Genomic DNA, 25,237 nt, shown 5'->3' with positions numbered 1-25,237 from the left:
AGAGGTGAATGTTAGTCTGTGAGTTCTGGAGTGAGCTCTCCTGGAGATTAGACTATGTAGAATTAAAATGCATGGTAACGGTAATAAAAGTCAGGAAGGTTAGGAGAATTGAAAGTGTTCTAATGTATTAATTAGCATTTGGGAGAGTGGTAAAAGTAATTATTTTATTAGACTATATATTTTTTATTTTGGTATCATTAATGTACAATTACTTGAACAACATTATGCTTACTAGAGACCCCCTATTATCAAGTCCCCCCCATACCCCATTATAGTCACTGTCCATCAATGTAGTAAGATGCTATAGAATCACTACCTGTCTTCTGTGTGTTACACTGCAATCCCCGTGGCCTCCCACCCCCTACACCTACATTATGTGTGAGGATCGTAATGCCCCCTTTACCCCCTTATCCCTCCCTTCCCACCCATCCTCCCAGGTCCCTTTCCCTTCGGTAACTGTTAGTCCATTCTTGTCTTCTGTGAGTCTGCTGCTGTTTTGTTCCTTCAATTTTTCTTTGTTCTTCTACTCCACAGATGAGTGAAATCATTTGGTACTTGTGTTTCTCCACCTGGCTTATTTCACTGAGCATAATACCCTCTAGCTCTATCCATGTTGTTGCAAATGGTAGGATCTGTTTTCAGCGCAAGAGCCATGCCGAGAAAGCATTTCTCGTATTTATTGAATAAATGAACTTACAATGAACTCAAACATCATTATCTGGCCTTGAGTCTGGCCCAAGGACGCGACGCTTCTCAAGGATACCAAACTGTGTGAAAGCATCTCCGAGCAGTGAGAACTGCTTTGGTTCTCATCACTCAGTCCTTAACTACACATCAGAGTGTGTGGGAAAAACAATCAAGTCATGTGTGCTTATACATTTGATTTCTACCTTACCTGAATTATGTATTAACCCCATCAATCCCACATATACACCTCTTCTTTTAAGTAATACAAAGATATAGGAGTATAGTAAGTAGATCAGTTCTAATAGAAGGTTTTTTGACATAGTATAGTTCTTTACATTCTACAGTATAAAATAAAAATCCATGTTTTGAACTTACGTAAAGGAGAGTAAAGAGAGAAAACAAATGTAGTGTAATTAGAAGGTAGCTGCAGGTGAGCAGATCCAAGCCTATAGACTGTGTTTTTATCTGAGCTGGGCAAGGGCAATGAAACATCCACAGGTGCAGAAGATTTCTCTCAAAACTGAGGGGGTGAGGTTTTAAGCCTCACCTCTGTTGGCCCCCAGTCTCTCACCTGATGGCCCCCCTGTGACTGTGCCTGTCTTAGGTTGTTCCTCCCTTGAGGAATCTTACCTGTCTCTGGCTAACCAGCCATCTTCCGGGGCCATACAGGGAGATGTAAAGTTGGTAAGTGAGAGAGAAGTAATATTCTTTGAAAAGGTTAGTTTTCCACTTCTTTACAGATTTATGCTCTGTGGCCTATGTCCAGCACTTGCTCTAAGACATCTTTGCCAGGAGAAAGGATTATGATGCACAGCAATTTTAAGTATAAGGCACGAATTCTTGTAAAGAGCTATATTTTGAAAGGAAGAAAAAAAGCTATAGAAGTAGCAGATGGAAGAGAATATGAGAAGCTTGATTATTTCTTTGACATGATTTCCTGTAGAGTAATATAAGCATGTGTAGGTTTTAACAAACTACTAATTAAATTGCATACACACATTAACAGAATAGGAATACAGATACATTGTAAAAGCAGACCTACAATTACTGGCCATATCCAACGAAACCAAGAAAAACCAGTCAAGTAACCCAGGCATTTGTGAAAACTTATTGACCATATGATGGATATCATCTAATTGATTTTGAATAGTTTGAGAAAAATCAGACAAATTGAAACAACACATTCCTGGGAACTGATCACATCCTACGTGCTCTTTTAACAACAGACAGTCCCCAGCAGTGCGATTCTGAAGCACTGCAGCTTGCACTTCTCCCAGTTCTTGGTTGAGTTCAGATAGTATCGAAGCAGTCAGATTTGTTGTTTTGCTATAGGCACAGGCCAGCTTGGATATCTTTTTCTGCATTCCAGTGACAAGTCCAGGAACTGGCAGGAGGAATGCAGCTGCAACTGCAACAGCGGCAGGATCTCAGAGTTTCAAGTTTTCATCAAAATCAGATGGCAGAGCTTGGAGAAGTCTCTTGTGCTTATATCCAGATGGTCTATTAGGGCAGGAAGAATGCGTCGCACACCACAAACACCTCGATAGTGTGAAGAAAGGGCTTGATACGTTTTGTCATTACACAAAAATACCCAACTATTTGGAAGTCTATATCCAGAAGACCATTTTACATTGATTGTAGAATTATGGTAAGAGGGTACATGAGTACAATCAATACATACACAATCAGTAATTATAGTAGTACTAACAGGTAAATTTAATTGGGCATCAGGAGTAAGCATCTTAGGGGGAAAAGTGATATTTCTGTAACATAAACCATTCAGTAATAAAGTTTAGCATTATTCTTTTTGACAGTGCTTTTCAGGTAAATATATGTCAGGTAAATAAGCCAAATTAATCAAATATTTTCCTTGATGAGAAGAAGAAATTCCTCTGACATGTTCCAGGGGCCCTCGGGAAAATATCATAGTTAATTAAGAGGTAAAAATACTTTTTTAAAATTTGGTCTTGGTAAGTTGACAAAAGTTTTTAAGGCACTTGCCTAAATAGAATTATAGTTATTAAACAACACTTATTATTTAACTAGAATGATAATAAGAAAGTTTAAAAGCAAATGCAGAAGGTTACATAGTTGTTAACAACACTTAGCTTAGTCTTTTTAACATTAATATCTCATTTTCTTAAATACTCAGACAATTCATTAAGACTTTAAGCATAAGAAACTGTTTTAATAAACAATTAGAAAACTTTTTGCAATCTTTAAACGACGTTAAAGGTAGACTAATAAACTTTTGTTCTTTTAACAAAAATTCCAGTCTTGCTATGTACTTGATATCAAGATTTCTTTGCTTTAATTTCACATAGCATGATTATATCAATCTTCTATAAACCTTTTACAACTTTCCTCTTATATTCAGTGTTTTCTTTGAACAGACAGCTGTACTTTTGAATAGTTATCTTCTTTTACTTACAACACAATGCATTTTTATTCCTTATACCTTCTCTTATTAAAACATACATTCATTAGCATACAGAGATGTTTTCCTTATTATATTAAATAGTTTTAATTAGAACTTAAAACCATTTGGTACCCTAACCCTCAGTGAACACTGAAAAATAGGCCATTGTGAACTGTTACACCAGCATTTTTCAGTTTGATACATTTATGAACATATTTTATCATTTTTGGAAATGTGCCTTATAGCACAATTTCTCATTAAGCACAAAATATGTCTATATAACTTAGCAAACTTTAAGAATTTTGGTTACCACAAAAATTCTCAGGCTGTTTGCAGATATATACACTGTTATACATTAATACATTATTATTATTAAGGTGTTCATTTGCTATACTTGTTTACTTATTTTTAGCAACCATGCCAGATCACTTATAAAACTTTTACCAAACATTAGACAAAGTCAAGCTTTTCTTTAAGCATCTTCTTGAAATATTTAACAGGTAATATCAACTTAAATGACTTTAAGTAAACTTTGACAGCTGATAACTGTAAGGACATGTCTGTTTCACGTAAACTTAAATTAGCATTAATGCTTAATATTTTTTATTAGATTTTCTGGAAATTTTAGAATGCCCAATGTTCACACACACTTGTTTTTAAATAAATTTTTATTAATACCATCTGGAGGTAGGAAATATTTTTCATTTACATGCTTAGACACACAAACATACAGACTGAGACATAATGACTACAGTTAGCAACACTTTTCATATAAAAACGTATACACAGACTAACATAAAGATTTGAGTTAGTAATATTCAATTGTCTTCTTTCTTTTTAGCTTACTTGATTAAAGTACTTCAGTTTTCAAGAATACACTCTAAGGGCGAGCAGTTTACATAACTGGGTTAAGGTTTAAACAGCCCCAGACTAAAAGGGCCAAAGAAGGCTCTGAACTGATAGGGACTGTGTGCGTCTAGGGGGTTGGAAATGAAATGCAAGTACAATTTTAGCACCAGTTATTTAAAGCCAGGCTGTATTGTAAAAGATAAATTTCTTGTCTCTCAGGGACTCTAGTTTAAAACTTCTCAATTTTCAAAGATAATGATGAACTTAATAAGTAGAATAGATTTTCACTAAGAGAATTTAGAAAACTAGTTCCATATTGTAGTAGTTCACGGGACTTTTGACTATTTTCTTTCCTTGTGGCAAAATATATTTAGCTGCATAACATTATATTGCATAATTCTCTCAGGGGCCAAGCCTCTCCAATCAGAGTTTGTACTGAGGCCAGGTTTGTGTGCAGAAGATAAGACACTTCTTTCTTAGAGTTTAGGGATTGAATTACTCTCAGTTAGTTTTCCTAGTTTTTTTCTGCCCGAGCTCTAGTCATTCCTTGAGAGGCCCCTGCCTGTCTGATAAGTGCAGGGACTGTGTGACTTTTCGCTGCTAGAATCTTGATCTGAGTCACAGGCTTGTATCGCTTCCCTGGGGCTGCAGACAAGGAAATGCTTAGCCCCAGGACAACTGCCTCTAAGGAAAGGAGTTAATAGCATAGAGCTATTTACATGTTGGTCTGAGGGTTCAGCTTGATTACTTTACAGGCTCTATTTACATTACACAGGAGAATGTGGCGCAGGACTAAAAGGACTGCTTTGAATGGGGAGCAAGGTAAATTAATAAGAGTAAAGGTTTGTGTAAGTCAATTTTTAATAATTGAGCTTTTTGAATGTGTTGTGCTACCTCCTTGAGTTCTTCAGCTTTGCAGGTTAAGACTCTAGGACTATTAAGATCTAAGGTTCTTTTCAAAGTATTGAGGAGATGTTGCAATTTATAAGTAGGAATATTTAATAACGGTCGGATCCAATTGATATCTCCTAATAATCTTTGAAAATCATTTAGTTTTAAGATGATCTCTCTTTATCTGAATTTTCTGAGGGATTAATTAATTTTCTTGAATTCTATTCCCCAAATAATTCATTGGGTATTGTATTTGTATTTTATTAGGAGCTATTTATAAGCCCCATTGTTTTAATTCAGCTTCGGTTTCATTGAGAACAGTGGTAAGAGATAGATGTTTATGTAGAGCTATGAGAATATCATCCATATTATGAATGATATAAGCTGAGGGCCATTTCCCACGTATAGTCTGAAGGGTCCTATGCACATAATTTTGGCAAATTGTGGGGTTCTCTAGCATTGCTTGAGGAAGCACTTTCCACTGAATTCTTTCTGAAGGGGCCTGTAAGTTTAAAGAAGGGACAGTAAAAACAAATTTCCCCTATCTGTTATAGCCAAAGGAATTGTAAAAAAGCAATGTTTATGGTCAGTGATAGCCATATTCCAGTCTTTTGGAATCATAGCCGGAAAAGGAAGTCCTTGTTGTAAAGGTCCTATAGGTTTAAGAACTGCATTAATTTGCCTTAAGTCATGTAAGAGTCTCCAATTTCCTGACTTCTTTTTTATAATAAATACAGGGGAATTCCACGGGCTCATGGAAAATTCTAATCTATCTAGCTGAAGCTGTTCTTAAACTAACATGTGTAAGGCTGCCAGTTTTTCTTTATTAGGGTGCTATTGATCCACCCAAACAGGCACAGGGATAATGTTTCCCTGTCTGTGAGCCTTTTTGAAATCTTTTAATACATTACTCCCATCAGCTTGTCTGAGGGTTCCCTGTGGAGCCAACCAGTAACAATATTTCTTAATATATTTATAAAGCTGAGCAAAATCTCTTTTAGAAGTTTTCACTCCTGATGTTTATAGGAGGGCACAGAGGAATTTTAAATAATCCTCCAGTTAGCTGCTTTGGTTTCAGTTTGGCCCATTATAGTGACCTGACGTCTCAATCCTGTCCCTACGCGCGATTTCCCGGGAGTCTTACCAGATCAGCGATCTTCACAGCCTGCCCGTTCTGCTTTTCACGGGTCTCCCGAGTGGAGCTTCCCCGCTCTGGATTTCAAATGTCGCCATTCTGAGTTTCAACGGTCCCTGCTCTGAGTTTCAGCGGTCCCTGTTCGGCCGCCACTTGTTGGTCCCCTCATGTCAGTCCCCTCCCTGCCTCTAAGCTGCAGATAAGGGAGGAGGTGCGATGAGTTGTGGAAGACCTGAAAGGACCAGCCAGGTGGCTCAAGGCGTAACAGCTCAGGAGCCATGCCGAGAAGGCATTTCTCGTATTTATTGAATAAATGAACTTACAGTGAACTCAAACATCCTTATCCAGCCTTGAGTCTGGCCCAAGGATGCAACGCTTCTCAAGGATACCAAACTGTGTGAAGATGGCTCCGAGCTGTGAGAACTGCTTTGGTTCTCATCACTCAGTCCTTGATTACACATCAGAGTGTGTGGGAAAAACAATCAAGTCATGTGTACTTATACATTTGATTTCTACCTTACTTGAATTGTATTAACCCCATCAGTCCCACAAGGAATCTTCACACAAAACAGATCACTTTGCCCTTTAGAATCCAGGCCCATCCCTGAGGCAATGCATGAGGTGCAAACACAAGCTACATGGCGTGGGGAGCCGCTAGGCCAACTATCTGGGGCCTGGTGGGCCTGTGGCTGCCTTTGGTATCAAGCACAGAGTGGGCCTAGGCACACAGCTACATGGGAAGGCAGGAGCCCCCAGCCTGTGCAAGTGTGGCAGGAGCCCCTGGCTTCTGCAAGCTGAGGGGTGAGCCAGGGGCCTGACTCCAGCAAATGGGCCCTTTACTCAGGACCCAAGCACCAGTCAGCTGAGTTGGTACCATTTATAGGTTTCAAAAGCTGGAAGTTCACAGACAGTTGTTACATGGAAGACAAATTTCATTAAGCAGTGCAGAGTATCCACTCTCACCCTGCTAGCCCCTACTCCCGGGGACTCCCTGAGCCTTGAAGGTCCCCTGGCCGTGCAGGCTGCGCGGGACTGTCTCCCCCTCTTCTCTCAGGGTCTGTGCTAAGGCTGCTCCACATCAGACTGGCCTGCACGTGCCAAACAGTTGATGGAGCCTGGTGGAAAGTCAGCAGGGTCCTGGGGAGCCTGTAGGTCTAGAGGTTCCTGGGCTCCTGCCTCAGGACCTGGCACCTGTTGGGAAAAAGGGGGACAGCGTGGAGTTTTCTGCTAGAGTTCCTGGGCCCGTTTTGGGGTGGTGGGAGGACCCCTTAAGTTCAAGTCAGCAAGCTGTGGAGAAGCACCTGTTTGGAACACAAGTCTGCGAGGAGTTGGTAGAAGGCAGAACTGGGGACAATGAGCTTCCTTCCTCTGCTGCCTCCCAATAGCATCTTGACTTAAAGAGCAGCAGAAGCAGCCTTAGCTCACCCAAGGTGGTCTTAACGCCTAAGGCTACTGGGTCCCACATCTGGCCCTCCCCAGCCCAGCTTCTCTGCCAGCCGTGGCCAGCCAAGGCATCCGCAGGTCTCTTCCCCACCTGCCTTTGGACCGTGCTGCCTTCACTCTGCTCTGGTCAGGTAAACTCCACATGGGCCTGACTGGCAACTAGCTGGCCTGCCTGAACAAGTGACAGGAGAGGTGTCGACCCAGTCTGGGATGTGCAGGGGGAAGAGGGACACACACAAAGATGGTGTGACAAAGAGCAGGCTACGGAGGACTTTTCTGTTTGGGAAGGAGGGACCCCTTGGGTTGAGTTTTGAAGATGATGTACGATTTCAACAAGTGGGACTCTAGGGTGAGAAGGCAGAGTGTGCAGAAGGGATAGGGCTGGGCTACAGACTGAAAGCTGGAGGCATCTAGGGACCTGGGTCAGGAGGACCCAGGGCTGGTGAGGGTGCACCAGGGTGGGGTGTGGGGAGCCTCTGCAGTCCTGTGGACAGGGAAGGTCACCCACAGAGGACTGCCCTCAGCTGTGTGCTACATTCTCCTGACTCACAGACTCCCGGGCCCAGTCCCCTCCTCTCTGCCCCGGGACCCCTGCCCAGCTCTGTCTTGACTCCGCCTCCCAGGGCCCACGCCAGGGCAAGCACCTTGGGAGAAGACGGAGGGAAGGGTCTCGCCACAGGCTGTTTGTGTCTGAGCCACAGGGCCCACTGACCACCTGACCTCTTCGTATGGGCAGTCCCTCTCACGGATCACCTCTCTGGGGGACTGGTGGCCAGCAGGTCAAGGTGTATGTGTGAAAATAATCACACCTTTAGCCATTTAAAGTGTAAAAACTCCTTCTTTTGGCCTTAGCCTTCACCTGGTCTAATGTGCTGACCAGATCCCAGTGGAGCGGGAGAAGGAAGCTGAGACTCAGGACTTCCCCATAAGCACCCTGGGCCAAAAGACTGGGTTTGGGTGGATGACGCTGAGGATTTCCCAATCTGCATGCTAAGCCCCTAGCTGGGAGGCTTCCTTGGGCAGCCTTCTATTTTCATGTAGACATCCCTGTGCCACCAGTGCATTCCTGGCCAAGCACGGTGCATGCAGAGGCAGGGGGCCAGCGGCCACAGAGCGAGATGAATGGAATCATGTTGCTTTGGATGAGGGGGTTTTCGGTGCCTTGTGGGCAAATTAGCGACAGTCTCAGGCACAGTGTCCAGTCGTGAGGGCAGTGACCTCGGCCTGTATCAGCATTCCATGCACTTCCTACCTCTGTCTCTCATCTTCCTGGCCAGAGCGCTGTTGCTCAGCTGCTGACATGGGCTGCGTCTGCATAACTGCAGTGCAGTCATCATAGAGGGGCAGGTGCTGCCACTGCTGTGGCTGCTGAATCCGCTGCTTCTGCATCTGTTGCAGCTGCTGCAGCGAGTATTGTTCCTGCTTCTGCCGGAGGAAGAGAGACAAAAGGGCTTTCAGTGTCTGTGAGAGCTTCCCAGAAACTCAGTAAATGCTCCCACCCCCTTTTCCCAAAGCCAACACCACAGTCAGCCTGCCTCTCTGGGCCTAGTGTTCTGGATGAGTGTCCACCTGTTTGGCTGGGCACTGGTCCCAGCCACGCCCTGGCTGTGAGACACTGTTATCCAGCATGTGTGAGCAGGGACACGTCTGTGTGTGTCCAGGTCTAGTTCGTTGGGATTTTTTATCTCAGGCAAATGAATTGCAGCCAACTGACCAGCCACTACCGCCTCAGGAAAACCAGGGGAGCCCAGATGTTTATGAAAATGAAGTCCCCTTTCAGCTACAAAGTGAAAAGAGGCCTCCATGCCCCGATGGAGTCATCACAAGGCTCCTCGGGCTCCATAGGGAATGTGAAAGAGTGGGATGAATGTGAACGACTCACACACTGAGGCTTCTTGAGGTCTAGGGACATCCTCTTCATCTCCTCAGTGTGTCGTTTCTTGGGTGCTGGCTCCAAAGACTGAGGCTCAGGCCTGTCACCGTGACAGGTGGTGGCTGGCTGCATCTGTAAGGATACAAGACAACAGAGGTCTTATCCAGGGGCCAAATGTTTCCTTAGACCACAAGACATGCTGGGCATGGAGCAAGACAGTCTCCATGCAAGCCCAAAGGAAGCCTTGGCTACATGGAGCCACATCTGACATGGCCTGAGCCTGGCTGGGCCCCCCTCAGCTCCAGCAGCCAAGAGAAAAAGGAGGAGAGCCCTTAGTCCATGCTGAACATCACTGCAGATGTCCCATGCTCCCCTGGGACAGCAGCTGTCACTTCTAACAGGCCCTACAGACCAACTCCTCGAAGATTATCAAGGTCCCTTTCTCCTCTCCCTCCTGCCACTTACAAGGAACTGGTTGCCTCTTACCTGAAACTTGGATTACTGCATTGCCTGAAGCTGCCTGCCTGTTTATCATTTCCAGTGCATCCTGATGTTTTTTGATGTCAGCCTGCAGCATTCTAGTCTTCTCATCTAGTTGTTTCCTGAACTTCCTCATCAGTTTTAGTTCCCATCTTCTGATGTACGATGTAATTGATGGTGGTGGTTGTAATATCTGTGGAGAGAAATTGCTTATGGTTCATATATAGGGACACTGGGCTCACCAAATCCTACCATATTGTTTCACTTGCAAGTCTCAAAAGACAGAGAAAGCAAACAACGGCCCTCCACTGCTGATTTTATTCATTACTAGAAAGTTTGCAGAAATGGCTAGAGAATCCAAAAATTCTACATCAGAAGTGGCTCATGGGGATCATTTAGTCTGATTTTCCTCCTAAACATAAAGCTTCAGCATTGGCCCAGAGACCTGAAGCAACCTGCCCAAAGTCCTTAGTAGAAGAGTCAGAGGACAGTGGGTCAGGTCATCACTGAGGCTTGTGAAACACCTCCCCCTCGCTGCCCGTTAGCAATGCAGAGTGCAGAAGAATGCACAGGCATTCTCTCCATCATCCCAGAGCACTGCACAGGCAGTCACAGACCTGACCGTAACGCTGCCTTCTAAAGTAGACGCTACCCACACGGTCACAGTGCTTGGAGGCATGCTCTCCTCTGGGCCATGGAAATCTCGTTTTAACCTGAGTAACAGCCTCAGGTCTGGAAACGAACAAATGTATGAATCTGTAGAAGGAAAGAGTGTTGGGAGACAAAGCGATGCTTCAGGTCGGCTGGAGCAGAGGCGATGAGACAGACCACATGTGGGAGGGAAGTGGGAAAGACCTGTGTGCAGACCATCCACATTCAGGTTTCTCTTCATCAGCCACCTTGTGCTGCTGTGATGAGGAGTAGTCTAAAACACAGGCCTGATCAGGGAAGCAACATGCTCACAGCCATGGCAGACAACATGCCTGCTGATAGCGGTATGGAAGATGAACTAATGGGAGAGAGTGGGCCTGGATCCAGACAGAAACTGGTCAGGAGGCTGTGGAGGTGACTCAAGGTAGAGATAACAGGGGCCTGCAACAGACCATAGACAGGAGGCATGGGAAGGAAGGGATGTATTGGAGAGGAATTAAGACAGTGGGTAGGACTTCTCAACTGATTGCTGAGGGGAACGGGAAAGAGGTGGAATTCTTGGAAAATAAGTGTTTGTCAAATGAGAAACAACTCTTGTTTGCCTTGATCTGTGCCATACACTGTGTACATAAACAAGAGGAGAGAGCCCAACATTAACCTGATGAGAGTACACATACGTGCAATGACTAGAGAACAAAACCAACACTCTCTATCCTACCACACTATGAGCCTTCAACCCCTTTATGGTTAATGGAAGCACATAGCAGAGTTATGAAAAGAGAGGGAAAACATCCAAGCTGCTTCTTGTAAATGTATTGCTAGCAGTGCAAACATGCCAGCAAGGTAGGCAGACCATTTCAAGATGGAGACACTGAGACTCAGGGATGCCTCAAGGCCACCCTGCTGGGGCTGGACTCAAACATGACCTCCTGGCCTGCGGGTCTGCTCATCAGGAGCGGATGCCCTTGGCATTAGGAATGAAGTAACTAGTCTTACACTTGGTAGTTAATGCATACAATTCCACAGAACAGACCAACATCAACTCATTATCTTGGCTGCCAATCCACATAGTAATAATCTCCTCTGCTAAAAAAGATGATTGTCCAGATCTGTGATTATGTACACAAATGTTGAGGGTAGAAGAGCAGCAGAGTAGTTAATCTAACTGTTTTGATTTGGCCTTGGACCGAATACTGGTGCTGACGTTTGAAGATTGTGTGTATCTAATATTCTGAAAGGCACGGTTCTAACCTAATAAGAGTTCCACTGGGAAAACCTAGCTTGTGGTGGAGAGGTGTTGATATGGGTAGTCAGGAAAGCCATTGTCCCTTGAGATGGTCAGCATCCCCTCAGAAGTGATGGGAGCATAGCTCTTAAAAATACCATCTTAGTAGTTAAGCTTCCTATTTGGCTCAAACCATCTCTCAAGCACAAAGTGTCTGCGTATTTCACATTAAGAGTGGAACGGGGATCTGGTCTTTCCCAGAGAACCTCCAACCTCCCTGTTTGCGAGGACCCACTGGATCATCAGCGGCATCTGAAAACCTAGTACAACAGAGATGGTGATACAGGTCAAAAAGAGATGAAAAGAGCACTTTCTGCAAAGTGAAATTGGGCAAAAGAGTGGAGACTCGGGGATTTGCAGGGTTAGTGGTCCATTCAAATGTGTGGGGCAAGACTCCTAGAAGTACCTCAACACTGCTGCTAACAGCCATGCTGGAGGGTGAGAAGGCCTCCTGCTCTGCCTGGTCCTCCTGCTCCGCCTGGTCCTCCTCCTCCACCTGGTCCTCCTCCTGCACCTGGTCCTCCTCCGCCTGGTCCTCCTGCTCCACCTGGTCCTCCTCCATCTCCTCGTCCACCTGCAGCACCTCCTCCATCTCATCCATCTGGTCCAGGTCTTCCACCTGCCCCAGCTCGTCTTCAAATTCAAGGCTGTACAAAGGTGATACATCTGAAGAAGAAAGCAACATGGAATTCATGACCAAAAAGTAAAAATACCAACATTGTTGAAGAGATTGCACAAATTTCTTTTATAAGTCATAAAACAAGAGAGTCCAGTTTAATTCCATGTTAAGGCTTAATGTGCCAGAAGCCAGGAATAATTCAGAACATTACTTAGAAATCTGTTCATATTTGAAGAAAAAAGAGGGAGTGCCTGACTTTACCTCCATCCACTCAAGCACAAGAGAGTACACCAATCCATTCATGTTAAGCGTCTTTTCATTTTAAAATTCTTTTGGCTCTGCTTCTGGAAGTTTGGTTCCTACAACTGATAAAATCAAAGTAAACCTAGTCATGAATCACTTCTAAAAAGCCAGGTTCCTCAGAATGTGGGTATCTCAGGAGTCTTGAAGTGCCCTTGGAGGTGTTGTGTATTGATTCTACTTCAGCAGTCCCAAAAAGCAAAGTGGGGAGCATGAGTTGAATGCAAATGGTTGAGTCATTTTGGAAAAGAGTTTGGCAGCTCTTTCACACATACTTCCCAAAGGACCCTGTAGTCCCAACTCCCAAGAATGTATCCAAGTGCATAAAAAATTTATATTAACACCAAGAAAAGAACCTGTGCAAATGTTTATAGTAGCTTTTTTTTGTAATCACAAAATACTTGGAAACAACCTAGATGTCCTTCTGTAGATGAGTGGACCACAACTGTGGTACATTTATGTAGGCAGTACTACTCAGGAAGAAGAAAGGAACCACTTATTCATGTAATATGGATACATATCTCACATGCAGTTTATTTATCTAGGCTTGAGAAACGGCTTAGACCAAAAAGGCTAGATACTGTATGGTTCCATGTACATGAAATTCTGGAAAAAGGAAACCAGAGGTGGACTGCAGATCAATGGCTGCCAGAGGATGGGGACAGAGCTTGAGTCCAGAGAAGCAGCACAAAGGGATTGGGGGATGATAGAAGTGTTCTGTCTGCTACTGGGGTGGTGGATACAGGACTCTGCTTTTGCCAAATCCACAGAACTGTGCACCCCCCAAGAGTGAATTTTACTGGGTGCAAATTTAAAACTAAATTGCTTTTATGCGTTTCAGAAATCACAATCATGAGTTCATGGACTTTGTCCCCCTCCCACCAAAATCAGTTGTTTTGAAAGGATGTTTTTAAGCAAAGCTTTGAGGTTGACAGCAGTAATGAAAAGGTTGTTAAATACAGATTTTAAAAATAGAGGTATTTGTCTGATTTCACTTACATGTGGAATCTAAAAACCAAGACAGAGGTACAAAACAGAAATACACTCTTAGACACAGAGAACAGACTGGAGATTGCCATGGGGGAAGGGTGAATTAGGGGAAGGGGATCAAGAGGCACAAACTTCCAATCACAAAAAAAATAAGTCATGGGGATAAGAGTGCAGCATAGGAAATATAGCCAATAATACTGTAATAACTTTGTGGGGCGACAGCTGGTAACTACACTGATTGTGGTGAGCACTTCATAATATAGATAGCTGTCAAATCATGATGTTGCTCACCAGAAGCCAACATAACATTGTACCTCAAATATATGTCAGTTGTTTGAAAAATGACATAAATAAATAATAGGGGCACCACCTCTGTATATGGAGATTCTGCAACACAAAGTCTCAGTGAGAACATCAGCTAATTCAAAGACATGCTATCCACTAGGAGTCCACCACTGTGGTTAAGTTTTCATTGCTCTCAAATCACATTCAAAACTAGATTGAAGGTGAAGAAATGTAGAACTCGCTCTAGTGACCTCACACCATTATAAACAGAATATGATCTTCATTTCAGAGACTGTGACTCCCGAGTAAGTCACTAGTTCTCCTCTGAGAGTCCCTATCCCAATGCCCAAATGTACCAACCTGGTGATGCACATGCGCTTTCCAAGGCCCATGTGCTGGACTCGTAAGAGGGATCAGACTCTGTCCCAGTTAGAGACCGAACAGATTCTGGGGATCCGTATGGCTCGGCCATTATAGTATCAGTTTGATCCTGGGAATTTCCAGAAGAGAAGGAGAAGATGACACATCAATTTAGAGACAAAGAGATATATAAACAACAGGAAATACAGGCAGAACACAAACTTTGACACATTTTACATTATAATTTCTAACATAGCTTCAAATCAACTGGAATGTTTAACACAAAGCCATAGTGAAACATGTCCTTGAAAAATATTGCTGGAAGATGATAACAAGCACCCATTATGGGTATCACATGCTATACATGCATGAAACCAAGAAGGGAGACACAGTGTAGATGTGCTAAAAGCACAAGCAGGAGAAAAATGTGTGCCCATCGAAGGCCATGGCAAAAGGAAGTATGCTTTCAGAGGTGTTGGTACGAAGTCAACCTGCTGGTCAGTGAGATGGGAAGGCTGTGGGAGACAGGCACCCTCAGTGGCTGGGCCATTTGTCCAGAGGTCCAGCACCTGCAGCTGAGGCTTAGGGCAAGGAAGGGCCAGCTGGGGCCTGCTTGATGACCACTCCAGGTTTCGAATGCAGATGAAAATTCAAAGTATTATTAGCAAATGCACCGTAGTAGCAGAGAGCTGGGAATGGTGCTGGAGAGCTTCTAGGGCACCCTCCTCATTTGATAGCATCATAGAACAAGTTGGGAGCAGAGTGAAAGAGAAATCCATTGGTTTCAAACCCAGCACCCTTTTCCCCAGCAAAGTCAAGCCATTTGCTGCTTCAAACCATTTGTATTACATTCCTATTCAGTGACCCACCTCCGTTTTCTTACCAGTTGGATGCTGGATGCTTTTGCATCTTTCAATATAGGGTTGTCTAGAGTAACAACTGACAACTCCAAACAGGCCAGTGTTGGTTTTGTGCGGCTTTCTTCATGTTTCCCTTGCTTACTGTTGGCGGAGATCCTTGGGTCTTGGGGTTTATAGCAAATGTGGAAAATTTCTGGCCATTATTACTTCAAATTTGTTTTCTGTATATCCCTGTATCCTACTCTCATAGTAGCATCATTCCACTGCAGGAATTCAGGCAATATACTAATAAAGTACGTTCCTTTGAGCATTATTACATCCGTACGAGGTAGCCTCAGAGAGGTTATCAACAGTCCCATTTTACAGATGAGAAAACTGAGGGTCCCCATGGTAAACAACTTCTCCCAGGTCACATAATTGGTACGTGGCAGAATCAGGAATCAAACCTTATCTTCTGACATCTACGCCATCTTTCCTCTCTTCTGCACTGCCACCACTGCAGTGACCCAGCCTAGCAGCTGTGTTACATGCGTGCACGAGCAGCAAGTAGTGTGAAAGATCGCCACTGGCCAGGCTTCTAGGATGCTCTTTCTGTTCTTTTCCACCTGTTTTCTTGCAGTTCAATCTTATCTCCCAGACTAGTTTCCAGTCATTGGGGTAAAACCCAGGTCTTTGCCCCACATTCTGTGAATGTGTATCCCTACAGGAGTCTCTCTAGTAACGTCTGCTGAGTGGATATGTGCATGATACATTCAATGGCTTAGGAAAAGGATGGGGACAATGTAGGCTAGTTAGGGACTGGATTCTGCCCACGATGAGATGCTGCCGTCTCATGCGTGTACTCACACAGCCTATTGCAGCAGGCAGGTCAGTAAACTTTCATTCTGAAATGTACTCACAAGTCAAAAAGACCTTGAATGATGGCATAGAGTTTATCTTAATTCTTTTTGAAGGTGCTCCTGGGACCATCCCAAGCATGGCAGTTACTGACGCCCAAGAGAAATGGCTAAAAAATGGCAAATGTGGAACACCACCCACATGCTCTGTCCATATGGATACTTCCTGAAATCAGGACCTTTGTGTGTTGGCAGCACACACTAACTAAAGAATCAACATTAGTGGGGTAAAGGGCCACTATTTTAGTCTCTGGCTCTCTATGTACATACATCTGATGCTGCAGGAATAGGTTCAAAATACAGGGATTCCATTCCGGAACTTCTTGGGCCTTGATTGCATCTATAAACAGGTGAAAAGAGAGGTGGTAAGCATATCTCACTTGGCATTTGAATCTAAATTCCGTATAATACAGTAAAAAGGTTCAAATAAGAAAAATATTTGTTTTATTTTTCTTAATACAGAGCACCATCATCTTTGAGGTGTTGCTTTTCCTGCAGAGAAAGTTGCTCTGCAGGATATCTATGACATAATGTAAATCATCCAGCCCATCATTAAAATGAAGTTTGCTGCAGGCCTCAATGCCTTGACAGTGGTGAGTAGTTGGGAGAATAAAGCAACAGAGATCAGCCAAGATCCAGCCTATGTTAAAAGAAGAAACTTAATCCTGTGTCTTTGCTGAGTATTAAAGCACTGATGGCCTAGTGTTGACTGTGTAGATAGGAGATCGACTGTAAACTTAGCCCTGGTTTTCTTTTTCATTCTGCAAATCAGCCCCATTAGAGGCAAGGTGGACATACGGCTAATTGTATACTTGTATCCTGGGAATCCGAAAGCAAGGTAATTGAATAAGACATGTGACAATCTGAGCATATGATAACCCAGTGAATAACCAAATGAATAAGTAAATAATGAATGAACATATTAGGCAGAGAGGAGACAAGATGAGAGGGAAAGGAAAAGGAAGAGAGGAGAGGGAGAGGAGAGGGAGAGAGAGAGAATCATGCTGCAGCAAACGGGGCAAGATGTTAACAGCTGTGAGCACAGACAAAGGCGCGTCTAGATGGTAGTTGCTGCCAATATCCAAATCAAAAGATAAAAAGTTAAAAAAACAGATCAATGGAGCTAAAGCAAAAGAATATCCCTGGATACAGAGAGTAAAGCCAAAAGCATTAAGGCAAAAGAGAGATGGAGCCTGTCCTGTTTCTTGGGATCCTAACACACAGCCTGACGTCTTCATTGCAGGCTGACAAGTGAAAACATTACATTGCTAATTGTCTGATTAGAACAAGGAGCTGCTGGCATAGTTACCCAGAACTACTTTCCATAGACTAGGCTAATGCCCAGATACTTCAGCCCAGATTTTTGTAAACTCTGGTATTAGACTTCTTTTCATTAGTGTCTAAACCTTTTTTTTTAGTACAAACCCTTATTTAGAGCTTTTCATAAAATATTAACAATGAAATTGCTTTTATCAATTGTAAACCTACTAAAACAATCAAATAATTTTATGCCTTTAGATGATCAAAATAATTTGCCATGTAGCTGAAGGTGGAATATGGGTCGACTAGAGGTCATATAAACACAATGAAATATAAAACTGAGAATCCTGAGACTGCTATCTCTTCTTCTAGCTTCTCTTTTTAATGCCTTCCCTCTTCAAGGACCAGGCCCTTCATCTGCATTGGAGTGGTAATTTCTTACAGTGTCAGAAAGGTTATTATTTTAAGCCTAAATTCTATGAAGATCAGTGGCATAGATGTACTAGGTGATTCATTTCTGCATCAAGAGTATTTTTCATCCAGTTAAACTCTGCTTAAAAATAAAATGCAAGTCTCCTCACTCTCTGAACTCTATCTGAATATTTGCTGTAATGATCTGCTTACTCACACAATCATTACACAACCTGGCAAGTCAGTCTGTTTTACATTGCATGCAAGAACATGCTTAAGTTGTGCGCTTCTAGGAAAAGGGTGTGGTTTGCTGCTGTTGTATCTCAGACATCCTCCTGATAGAATAGTGTCTTGAGGTCATGCTGCTTAAACATGTTGTTTTATAGCCATCCTCTTCTCTGCATTATTTATTAAAAGATCTTCTGATAAAGTAAGAAACTAATGAAGGAAATGGGCATGCCTAGGAGGCCTAAATAGGCACACACATGACAAAATCAGTTGGAAGTGACGCCAAAGCACATTCAGAGAATTGAATGGCTGTTAGTCTTCAGCTTGGCCATGCACGTGTCCCCAAGTCCTATGAGCCCTGTACAAATACAATGCTAAACACTTGCAAGAAGTTTAAGATTCTGCAAAACAACAACAACAAAAAAATTTTGCTGTTGCGAGTGAGTGTGACCGTGGTACTGGTACCTTGGAATGAGCAGACCGGTGACATTCACCCCACAATCACAAATACTGTCTCATGTTAGCAAGAGCTGTGGGACACCAAACAAAGGAAATGCAAAGAGACTGCCACTGGGAGTTCTGCTTTTCATCCCACTGCTCTGTGTGCGGCTTCAGCCAATGGTTCCCAGCCAAATACTTCTGAACTGTCCTGCCAGGAAGGGATGGTTCTCCCCTGTTCCTTAGATCCAGACTCAGATGAACCTCAGCCATTGCCTGTTTAACTCACTTCTTTACCACTTCTTCCTTCCTTACCTCCTCCCACTACCAAATCCTAACAGCGCCCACAGCCTCCAGCAACCTCCTCTCACCACCAGACCTCACACAAGCATGCCTTCAACCGTAAGGAACCTCTCAAAACCTTCCCGTGTTTATTTGATTTTGCTAAGCATTATTTGCATGCAGTGCACATCTTTAATGCATTCTTTTGCTTTTGATTGACATGTACATGTACATGTACACTGTGATTCAGAAGGAAAATATAGTCCATTCTCAGTACTCTACACTGTGCAAGGTCTAGTATTATGACTTCCTACATACAAACTCTTTATCTCCAAGAAGAGTTCACCAGGTATTAAAGAACTAGATAGTACTTCAAATAATTTCTATTTTGCAGAAAACCTTGGTGCATTGTTAAATAGCAGTAGAAAGGGGTTTTAGTGGTATTTGGCAAATTAGCATTTTCCTGTGGGTTAGGAATGTATTTTTACTTTTCCCACTCAAAATAATGGAACACTAGCTTCCATTCTCCAAACATATAACACATTTTGAAGAACAGACTAGATTCACAAAAAGAGGGACACCTGTATCACGCAGTCACCACAGTGCACACTTGTTCTTCCACTATTGAAAAGTGTTTCAAGACAATGAAGTAATCAAGGACTATTTTTAAATGTACTGTCTAAATTTGAAAGTCATTAAATGTGCGTGTCAGTTAAGTTTGCTCTATTTATTGCATTTTTAAAACAAAAAACCAATCACTTCTACTTATTTTCAGTTGAAAAAATTCAAATTATACTAGTATTTTAGTAGTATATTAGTCGTGTTCCTGGGAAAGGGAATTGAAACTGGTAAATTGCTGTTCTGAATCCAATTGTTTTTCATTTTGAAGGAGAAAAGTTTGTGTAGGTTATTTCTTGTGTTGCAACTCTGTTTAGTAACCATACATTCTCGGTCTGTATTACCTACATCACTGCCACCCTCTCACCTGCTGTCCATAGATAGATGTTCCTCCTCTGACTCTTTTATTGGCAGAACATCTTCACTGGCTTCCTTTACAGTGAAAAGTTCCTGCAGAAAAACTGGAATTTTAGATACTTAAAATGTACACATTTGCATAGTACGTAATAAATTTGGAAGCAATCTCATATCCAGTGTCACAACTACTCTGCATATAAATGTATGAAAGACACTCAATTGTATAGACATGAAAACTGAGGATTACAGAGATACAAGGATTTGGTCCAAGACAGCTGGTAGATCCAGTACCAAGGCAGACCCTTTCCAAAGCCAAGCTCCGAGCTCACTGCCCTTGTCACCGTGTACCCAGCCACTTGGAGAGATCTTCCCCAAAGCCCTCTGTTCTTACAAGGTTTATTCTCCATAATGACCACTAATATGGAACAAATATCCTAGAAACCCAGAGAAAAACTGGAATAGATCACAAATAGAGATCTTCGTGCCACAGGGAGGATTAGGGTGGGGGAGGGTGGTGTGCTAATGAGATTTTTTTTTCTAGGGTTACAAGCCATTTTATTTATTTATTTATTATATTTAATTTTGTTCATTAAGGAAATAAATTCCTAATGCTAAAGCTTTTGTTTTAAGCAAATTTATTTGGGGAAAAAAATCTTTATGGCATTTAATTAAAGGTTTTTTTTCCTGCCAACTCTTAGCACTGGAAATTTATATTACATGTATGACTAAATATATGCACGTATATGTATCTGAGCATGCATATAATGCAAATTCAGTGCCAGTTAAAAAAAATATTCTTCCAGCTCCTTTTATTAGAGGAAGACTGCACTTTGCAAAATAAGAAAATTGGCACAGTCCAGATAAAGGTTATTGAAAAATTAGTAATGGGACCCAGTGTAGTCATTTGAAAGAAGCTGAACTGTCATAAAGTCTTACACATGGAACAATGGTAGCAGGTCTTCATTTTTGTCTTTATCCTTCGGTCTGTTCCTCAAAAAGGGCAGTCTTCTTAGTGCAACCATGCTGCTTTTCTTGGTCCCCAAAGTTTGGCCATCTTCTAAAGAGTTTGAACCTACTGAAGAACTGTCTTGACTATCTTGATGGGGGAGTTGAAAAATCCTTCACTGGAGTCTGAGCGGGTAGGTGTTAATGTTAGAGATTAATATCTTTCTTAGACTTTATCAATTTCCTCATTTTCAGAGTAATCCAGTTGCCTCTCCTTCTAGGAGGAGATGGGTCATAAAATTTGTATTGATCCATTATTTTTTTTTCTAATTCCTCCTTTTGTCTTAATTCATTTAACTTATCAATGTACTGTCTTTGTTCAACATGAAAAAGATCCTTGCTTTCCATATTTTGTTCCAATAGTTTTCTGTTCTGTAGCATTAACATCTGAATTTGATCTAGCAGATGTCGATTTTCTTCTTCTAAATTTCCTTTAAGTTTGCTTAGCAACTCACACTGGTTATTTAGCTTGGTGGATGTGATGTCCAACTGTTGGTACCACTCCTTTAATTGGGAGAATTCAGCTTCTAATCTTGTTTGTTCCAGTTTGGAATTATTTAGAAGACTTTTTAAATTTTTTATGGTCAGTTTGTAAAGCTTCAGTCTCTTTGAAAAGCTGATTATATGTAAGGGTCAACCTTTCATTTTCACCACAAAGTTTCTTGTATTCTGTGGCTACAGTCTCATGGATTTTGTTTTCAAGCAGCATTTTTTCCTGTTCTACTTTCAGTGTTTTTTTCCAAATCTTCCAACTGTCCTTTCTGCTTTAGTAACTGATTGTAACGGACTTCAAGTTCTTTATGTTCTACCTCAGGATTTTTGTGGGCACACTTTAGAGTTCCATGTTTAGTGAGGAGAGGCTCAGACTCTGAAGCCTGCCATTCATGAAGAAGTTCCAGCTTTTCCTGATCTTTGATCAGATAATCGTAGAGAGATTTCAGGTCTTCTTGCTCTTTAAGTACAGATTCATTTTCATTTTTGAAGGAAGATTGTTGGATTAGGAGTTGTGCATTCTGGTTCATAAGTGTGGTTGTTTGGGAATTAAGGGTGGCATTTTCAACATTTCTTTCTACTTCAATTACTCAACTTTGGACTTTGAGCAGCTCTCTAGTTGTTTCTTGATCTTCTTGCTCCCATTTGTTATCTTCACTAGAGGTTGGAGGAGAGGTCTGCACCATCCTTGCCTCATCTTGTCTCTGTTTGAGAGCTTCATAATTCTTTTTCACTGTTTTAAGTTCTTGGCGCAACTGCCGGTTATAATTTGTGGATTCTTCTAATCGAGCTTCTAAAGCAGCAGTTTTTTCTTTTTTCATTTCAAGGGACTTCTTTAGAGTGGATTCTAGTTTTGATTTCCAGAGGTTTGTACCTGTCAGCAGTACTTTGCTCATCATGTAAGTCTCTCTTTATTTAACCCTATTTACTCGAGCTCATGAGTTAATTTTTCAAGAGCATTATTGATTTGTTGAGTCTTTAATTTTTCATTAATCAAATCCTCTCTTAATGTAACCAAAGTTTTTATTTCAATAGATGCTCTTTTCATGAGCTCCTTATTCTCTTTCTCTAATTCTTTCAGACAAATGCAGGATTCTTTATAAACACCAATCTCTTTGAAGAGGGTTTTGTTTTCTTTTTCCAAATTTCAAATTTTCACATTATTTTCTTCTAACATAGTATCTTTTATTTCTGCTTGTTGTCAGAGTCTCTTATTTTCCTTCTCCAATTGTTTCTTATCCTTTTCTAGTTGAGAAGTCTTTTGCTCTAATGACTTATTTTCTTTTTCTAATTGTTCCAGTCTTTTGCTAGATACTTTTAACTCTTCTGGGTTTTTCTGCAGTGTTTGATTTTCCATTTCTAAGTCTTGAAATTCATTCTCTAATTGCTGAATTTTCTTATTGCTGTTTTCTAGAGCTTTCTGTAGCCTTTGATTTTCGGTATCTAAAACCTGGTAGCTAACTTCTAAGCATTCTGTTTTCTTGAAAGTTGCTTTCATGAGCTCTAACCCTTCTTAAGTTGTTCTTTTTCACTTTCCAGTTCTTTATTTTCTAATTGTAGCTGAGCCATTTTCATGCTTGCACACTTCAAAGATTCCACATTCCTTTGCAGTTCTAAGTTTTCCTTGTCTAGTTGGGAATTCTCGTTTTGTAGGGATTCTAACTGTAAAGTAAGGTTTTGAAAGCTATCCAGTTTTTTTTTAATTTCCTATTTTCTCTTTCTAGCTCTGAATTTTCTTGTTCCAAGGCCTCAATTTTTTCACAAGTAATTTTTAAATTGGTTATCTTTTTCTGTAACAATTCATTTTCTTTTTCAAGACGATGCAACTCATTTTCAAGTTCCTCTGCTCATTCTCCTTTTTCTTTATGATGTTCCAATTCTTTTCTAATTTGTCTTTTTTCAAATTCAATCTTGCTTAGCTTGCTACTTGTTTCTTTGATAGATTCATGGAGAATTTTATTTTCTTTTTCAATGTCTTCACCCTTGTTTCAGCACTTATCTGGGAGCACTGCCTTAAGGAAGACACACTTTCATTCAGATGTTCATTTTCCTGTTCTAATATTTTTATCTCTCTCTGAATTTTCTCTAAGTGTTTCAATTGTTTTCTCAAGTTGAGCTTTCTCCTTTAGATTCTTGCTTAAATTCTGACACTTCTGAAGACTTTGCTTTTCTTGAATAATCTCATTTTCAAGAATTTCAAACTTTTTATTTACTCTTTGATTTTTTTTCTCAACTTTCAGGATTTTGGAAGTGTTACCTTCTGCAGAATCCATACTACTCCGAAGTTCTTCTACAATTTTTGTCAAACTCTCGTTTTCCATTTCTAATTTCAATAACCTACTTGATGTCAATTCATTCACCTCATGGCCCATAGATTTTTGTGGTGCTTCAGCAAGTTCACTAGTTCTGGATATTTGTTCCAGCTCCCAGCCAAGATGTAATGATTCATCCATACTCTGTTTTTGTGCCATTTCCAAAGTCATATTTTCTTCCATTAATTCTTCTATCTTTTCTCTATCCATATCACATTCCATTTCCATGTCATGCAGTTTAGCTTTTAGCTGTAAATTCTTTTTCTAATTTATGCAGTTTATCAGAATGAGCTCGAGTACCTTCTAATTGGTCTTCCAACATGGTTTTTGTTTCTAATAAAACTTGATTGTCTTCTTTTAATTCCTCAACTCTTGCCTTATAAAATTCAATATCATGTAACCTTTCTTTGTATCTGATGACTTCACTTTCCAGCTTATCAACTCTGATTGCCTTCTCCTGAAGTGCACCTAATTCATCTCAGTACATTCTTGCAGAACGAGCATCCGAAAGCAAGTTCATGTTCTCTTGTTGCAGCCTTTTTAATTCTGTTTACATTTGCTCAAGTTCTTCTTTGCAGTCCAATAACTCTTCAGTATTTTCGTCCAATTCCTCCCTAAGCCTTCTTATCTTGGCTTTAGCATTTGCCAGTTCCACTGGCAGATGTCAACTTTCTGTTTGCTTCATGCCTGGAGAACCACAGGGTAACTGTACAGATAAGGAGGCATGGGGTAGAAAGTGAAGACCATCTTGCTCTTCAGAGAGTGCTATGATAGTCTCTGAATGTTCATCTCTTTCATCTATAAGTCTTTTTAGATGCAATGCCATATTATTCAAGAATGGTTCCTTTTCCTCCTGAGACATATCAGTCTCTTTCATCCACTGAAGATCAAACACATTCTCCTGATTATCGATTACCTCTTGAATATGTGCAGCAACTGCTGCTTTTGTGTCAAAATTTAAGCCTTGAATTATTCCAATAAATTTTTTTATCTGACACTGAACTGCACAACCCAGTAAAAGTAAAAGCAACTTTTTAACTTCTTCCGTGCCTTGTTCAGAAAAAGGATTTTTTCCAATGACTAAGACATTTGGCAATGACATCACGATCAACTGCTGCAATGTCTCCTGGTAATAAAATTTTATCTGTCTCACCAAAATGGATAGATTGTGAATTCTAAGTGAGGCATCATTGTTGACTTTTTTATTTACTCTCTGACTCTCCAATTTAGGATTAATTTGGAACATGACCTGGTTCAAGAATACCCCAACCACCAAAGCCACATATTCATCCAGGTTGGTCCCATTTCCTTCAGCCAGAGGTCCAAACATTTTAATCTGCAGCGGCGGCGGCAGCCTCTCCATTGCTCCTCAGCAAGAGTTTTTCTTCAAAAAAAAAGCTAATGAGATTTTTTTTCTCTTTCTCAGAGGAGGAGGTAGATTTTGGGGGTGCTCTCCAAGATGGGATGGCTGCATCTCATGGCAGACAGCTCATACCCCAGAATGCTGCCAGCAAAGGATAATGAATGTGGTAAACAGGCCAAGCAACTTCCTTCAATTGCTCTTCTCTTGTTGCTCCTCAGCAACAAGAAGGCAGGGGGACAAGCAGGACCAGCCTGTTATCCCCGGGGCTGAGCCAGAGGGCAAGTGTCGGCGGCTTGGACACCCTCCCCTGAGATCCGGGGAAAAACAAAACCACACCAAGCTGGGAGATGTGTCAGCCTCAAGGGCGCAGCAAAACTCAGCTTTATTCCATCAGAGGCTTAGTTATATAGGGGAAGATAAGGAAGTAACAGAAACCAATGGGAATTGA

The 25,237-nt window shown here is 41.6% G+C and overlaps 1 protein-coding gene and 1 pseudogene across 5 annotated transcripts; both read right to left on the bottom strand.

Moving 5' to 3' along the window:
• Positions 1 to 5,728: 5,728 nt before the first annotated feature.
• LOC118922984 (circadian clock protein PASD1) lies at positions 5,729 to 20,783 on the bottom strand. Of its 5 annotated transcripts, none has more exons than XM_057490248.1 (7): positions 16,294 to 18,342; positions 14,268 to 14,397; positions 12,120 to 12,379; positions 9,784 to 9,970; positions 9,307 to 9,429; positions 8,677 to 8,849; positions 5,729 to 7,172 (listed from the first exon to the last, which is right to left on the bottom strand). In XM_057490248.1, the coding sequence occupies exons 1-5, from the start codon at positions 16,408 to 16,410 to the stop codon at positions 9,401 to 9,403; spliced, it is 723 nt and encodes a 240-aa protein (XP_057346231.1). In that variant the 5' UTR covers positions 16,411 to 18,342; the 3' UTR covers positions 5,729 to 7,172; positions 8,677 to 8,849; positions 9,307 to 9,400. The 5 variants fall into 5 exon arrangements, with proteins under 5 accessions (XP_057346231.1, XP_057346233.1, XP_057346232.1 ...); XM_057490250.1 differs by having other exon boundaries at positions 12,228 to 12,379; XM_057490249.1 differs by lacking the exons at positions 5,729 to 7,172; positions 8,677 to 8,849; positions 9,307 to 9,429; positions 9,784 to 9,970 and adding an exon at positions 19,628 to 20,783 and having other exon boundaries at positions 10,069 to 12,379; positions 16,294 to 16,363.
• Positions 20,781 to 24,988, bottom strand: LOC118923005 (girdin-like; annotated as a pseudogene).
• Between the last annotated feature and the right edge of the window lie 249 nt (positions 24,989 to 25,237).

The sequence above is a fragment of the Manis pentadactyla genome, chromosome 12 (genome assembly GCF_030020395.1).
Source record: "Manis pentadactyla isolate mManPen7 chromosome 12, mManPen7.hap1, whole genome shotgun sequence".
NCBI lineage: Eukaryota > Metazoa > Chordata > Mammalia > Pholidota > Manidae > Manis > Manis pentadactyla.
This window is presented reverse-complemented; position numbering and strand designations above follow the sequence as displayed.

What these genes read in the sequence shown, in the direction of transcription:
- LOC118922984 (XM_057490247.1), bottom strand. Translation starts at nt 16,410, where the DNA reads ATGCCAAGTGAGATATGCTTACCACCTCTCTTTTCACCTGTTTATAGA. An exon ending in CTATTCCTGCAGCATCAGAT is followed by an intron (nt 14,398 to 16,293) that starts GTATGTACATAG and finishes GGAAATTCCCAG; the next exon opens with GATCAAACTGATACTATAAT. An exon ending in AAGCGCATGTGCATCACCAG is followed by an intron (nt 12,380 to 14,267) that starts GTTGGTACATTT and finishes TTTCTTCTTCAG; the next exon opens with ATGTATCACCTTTGTACAGC.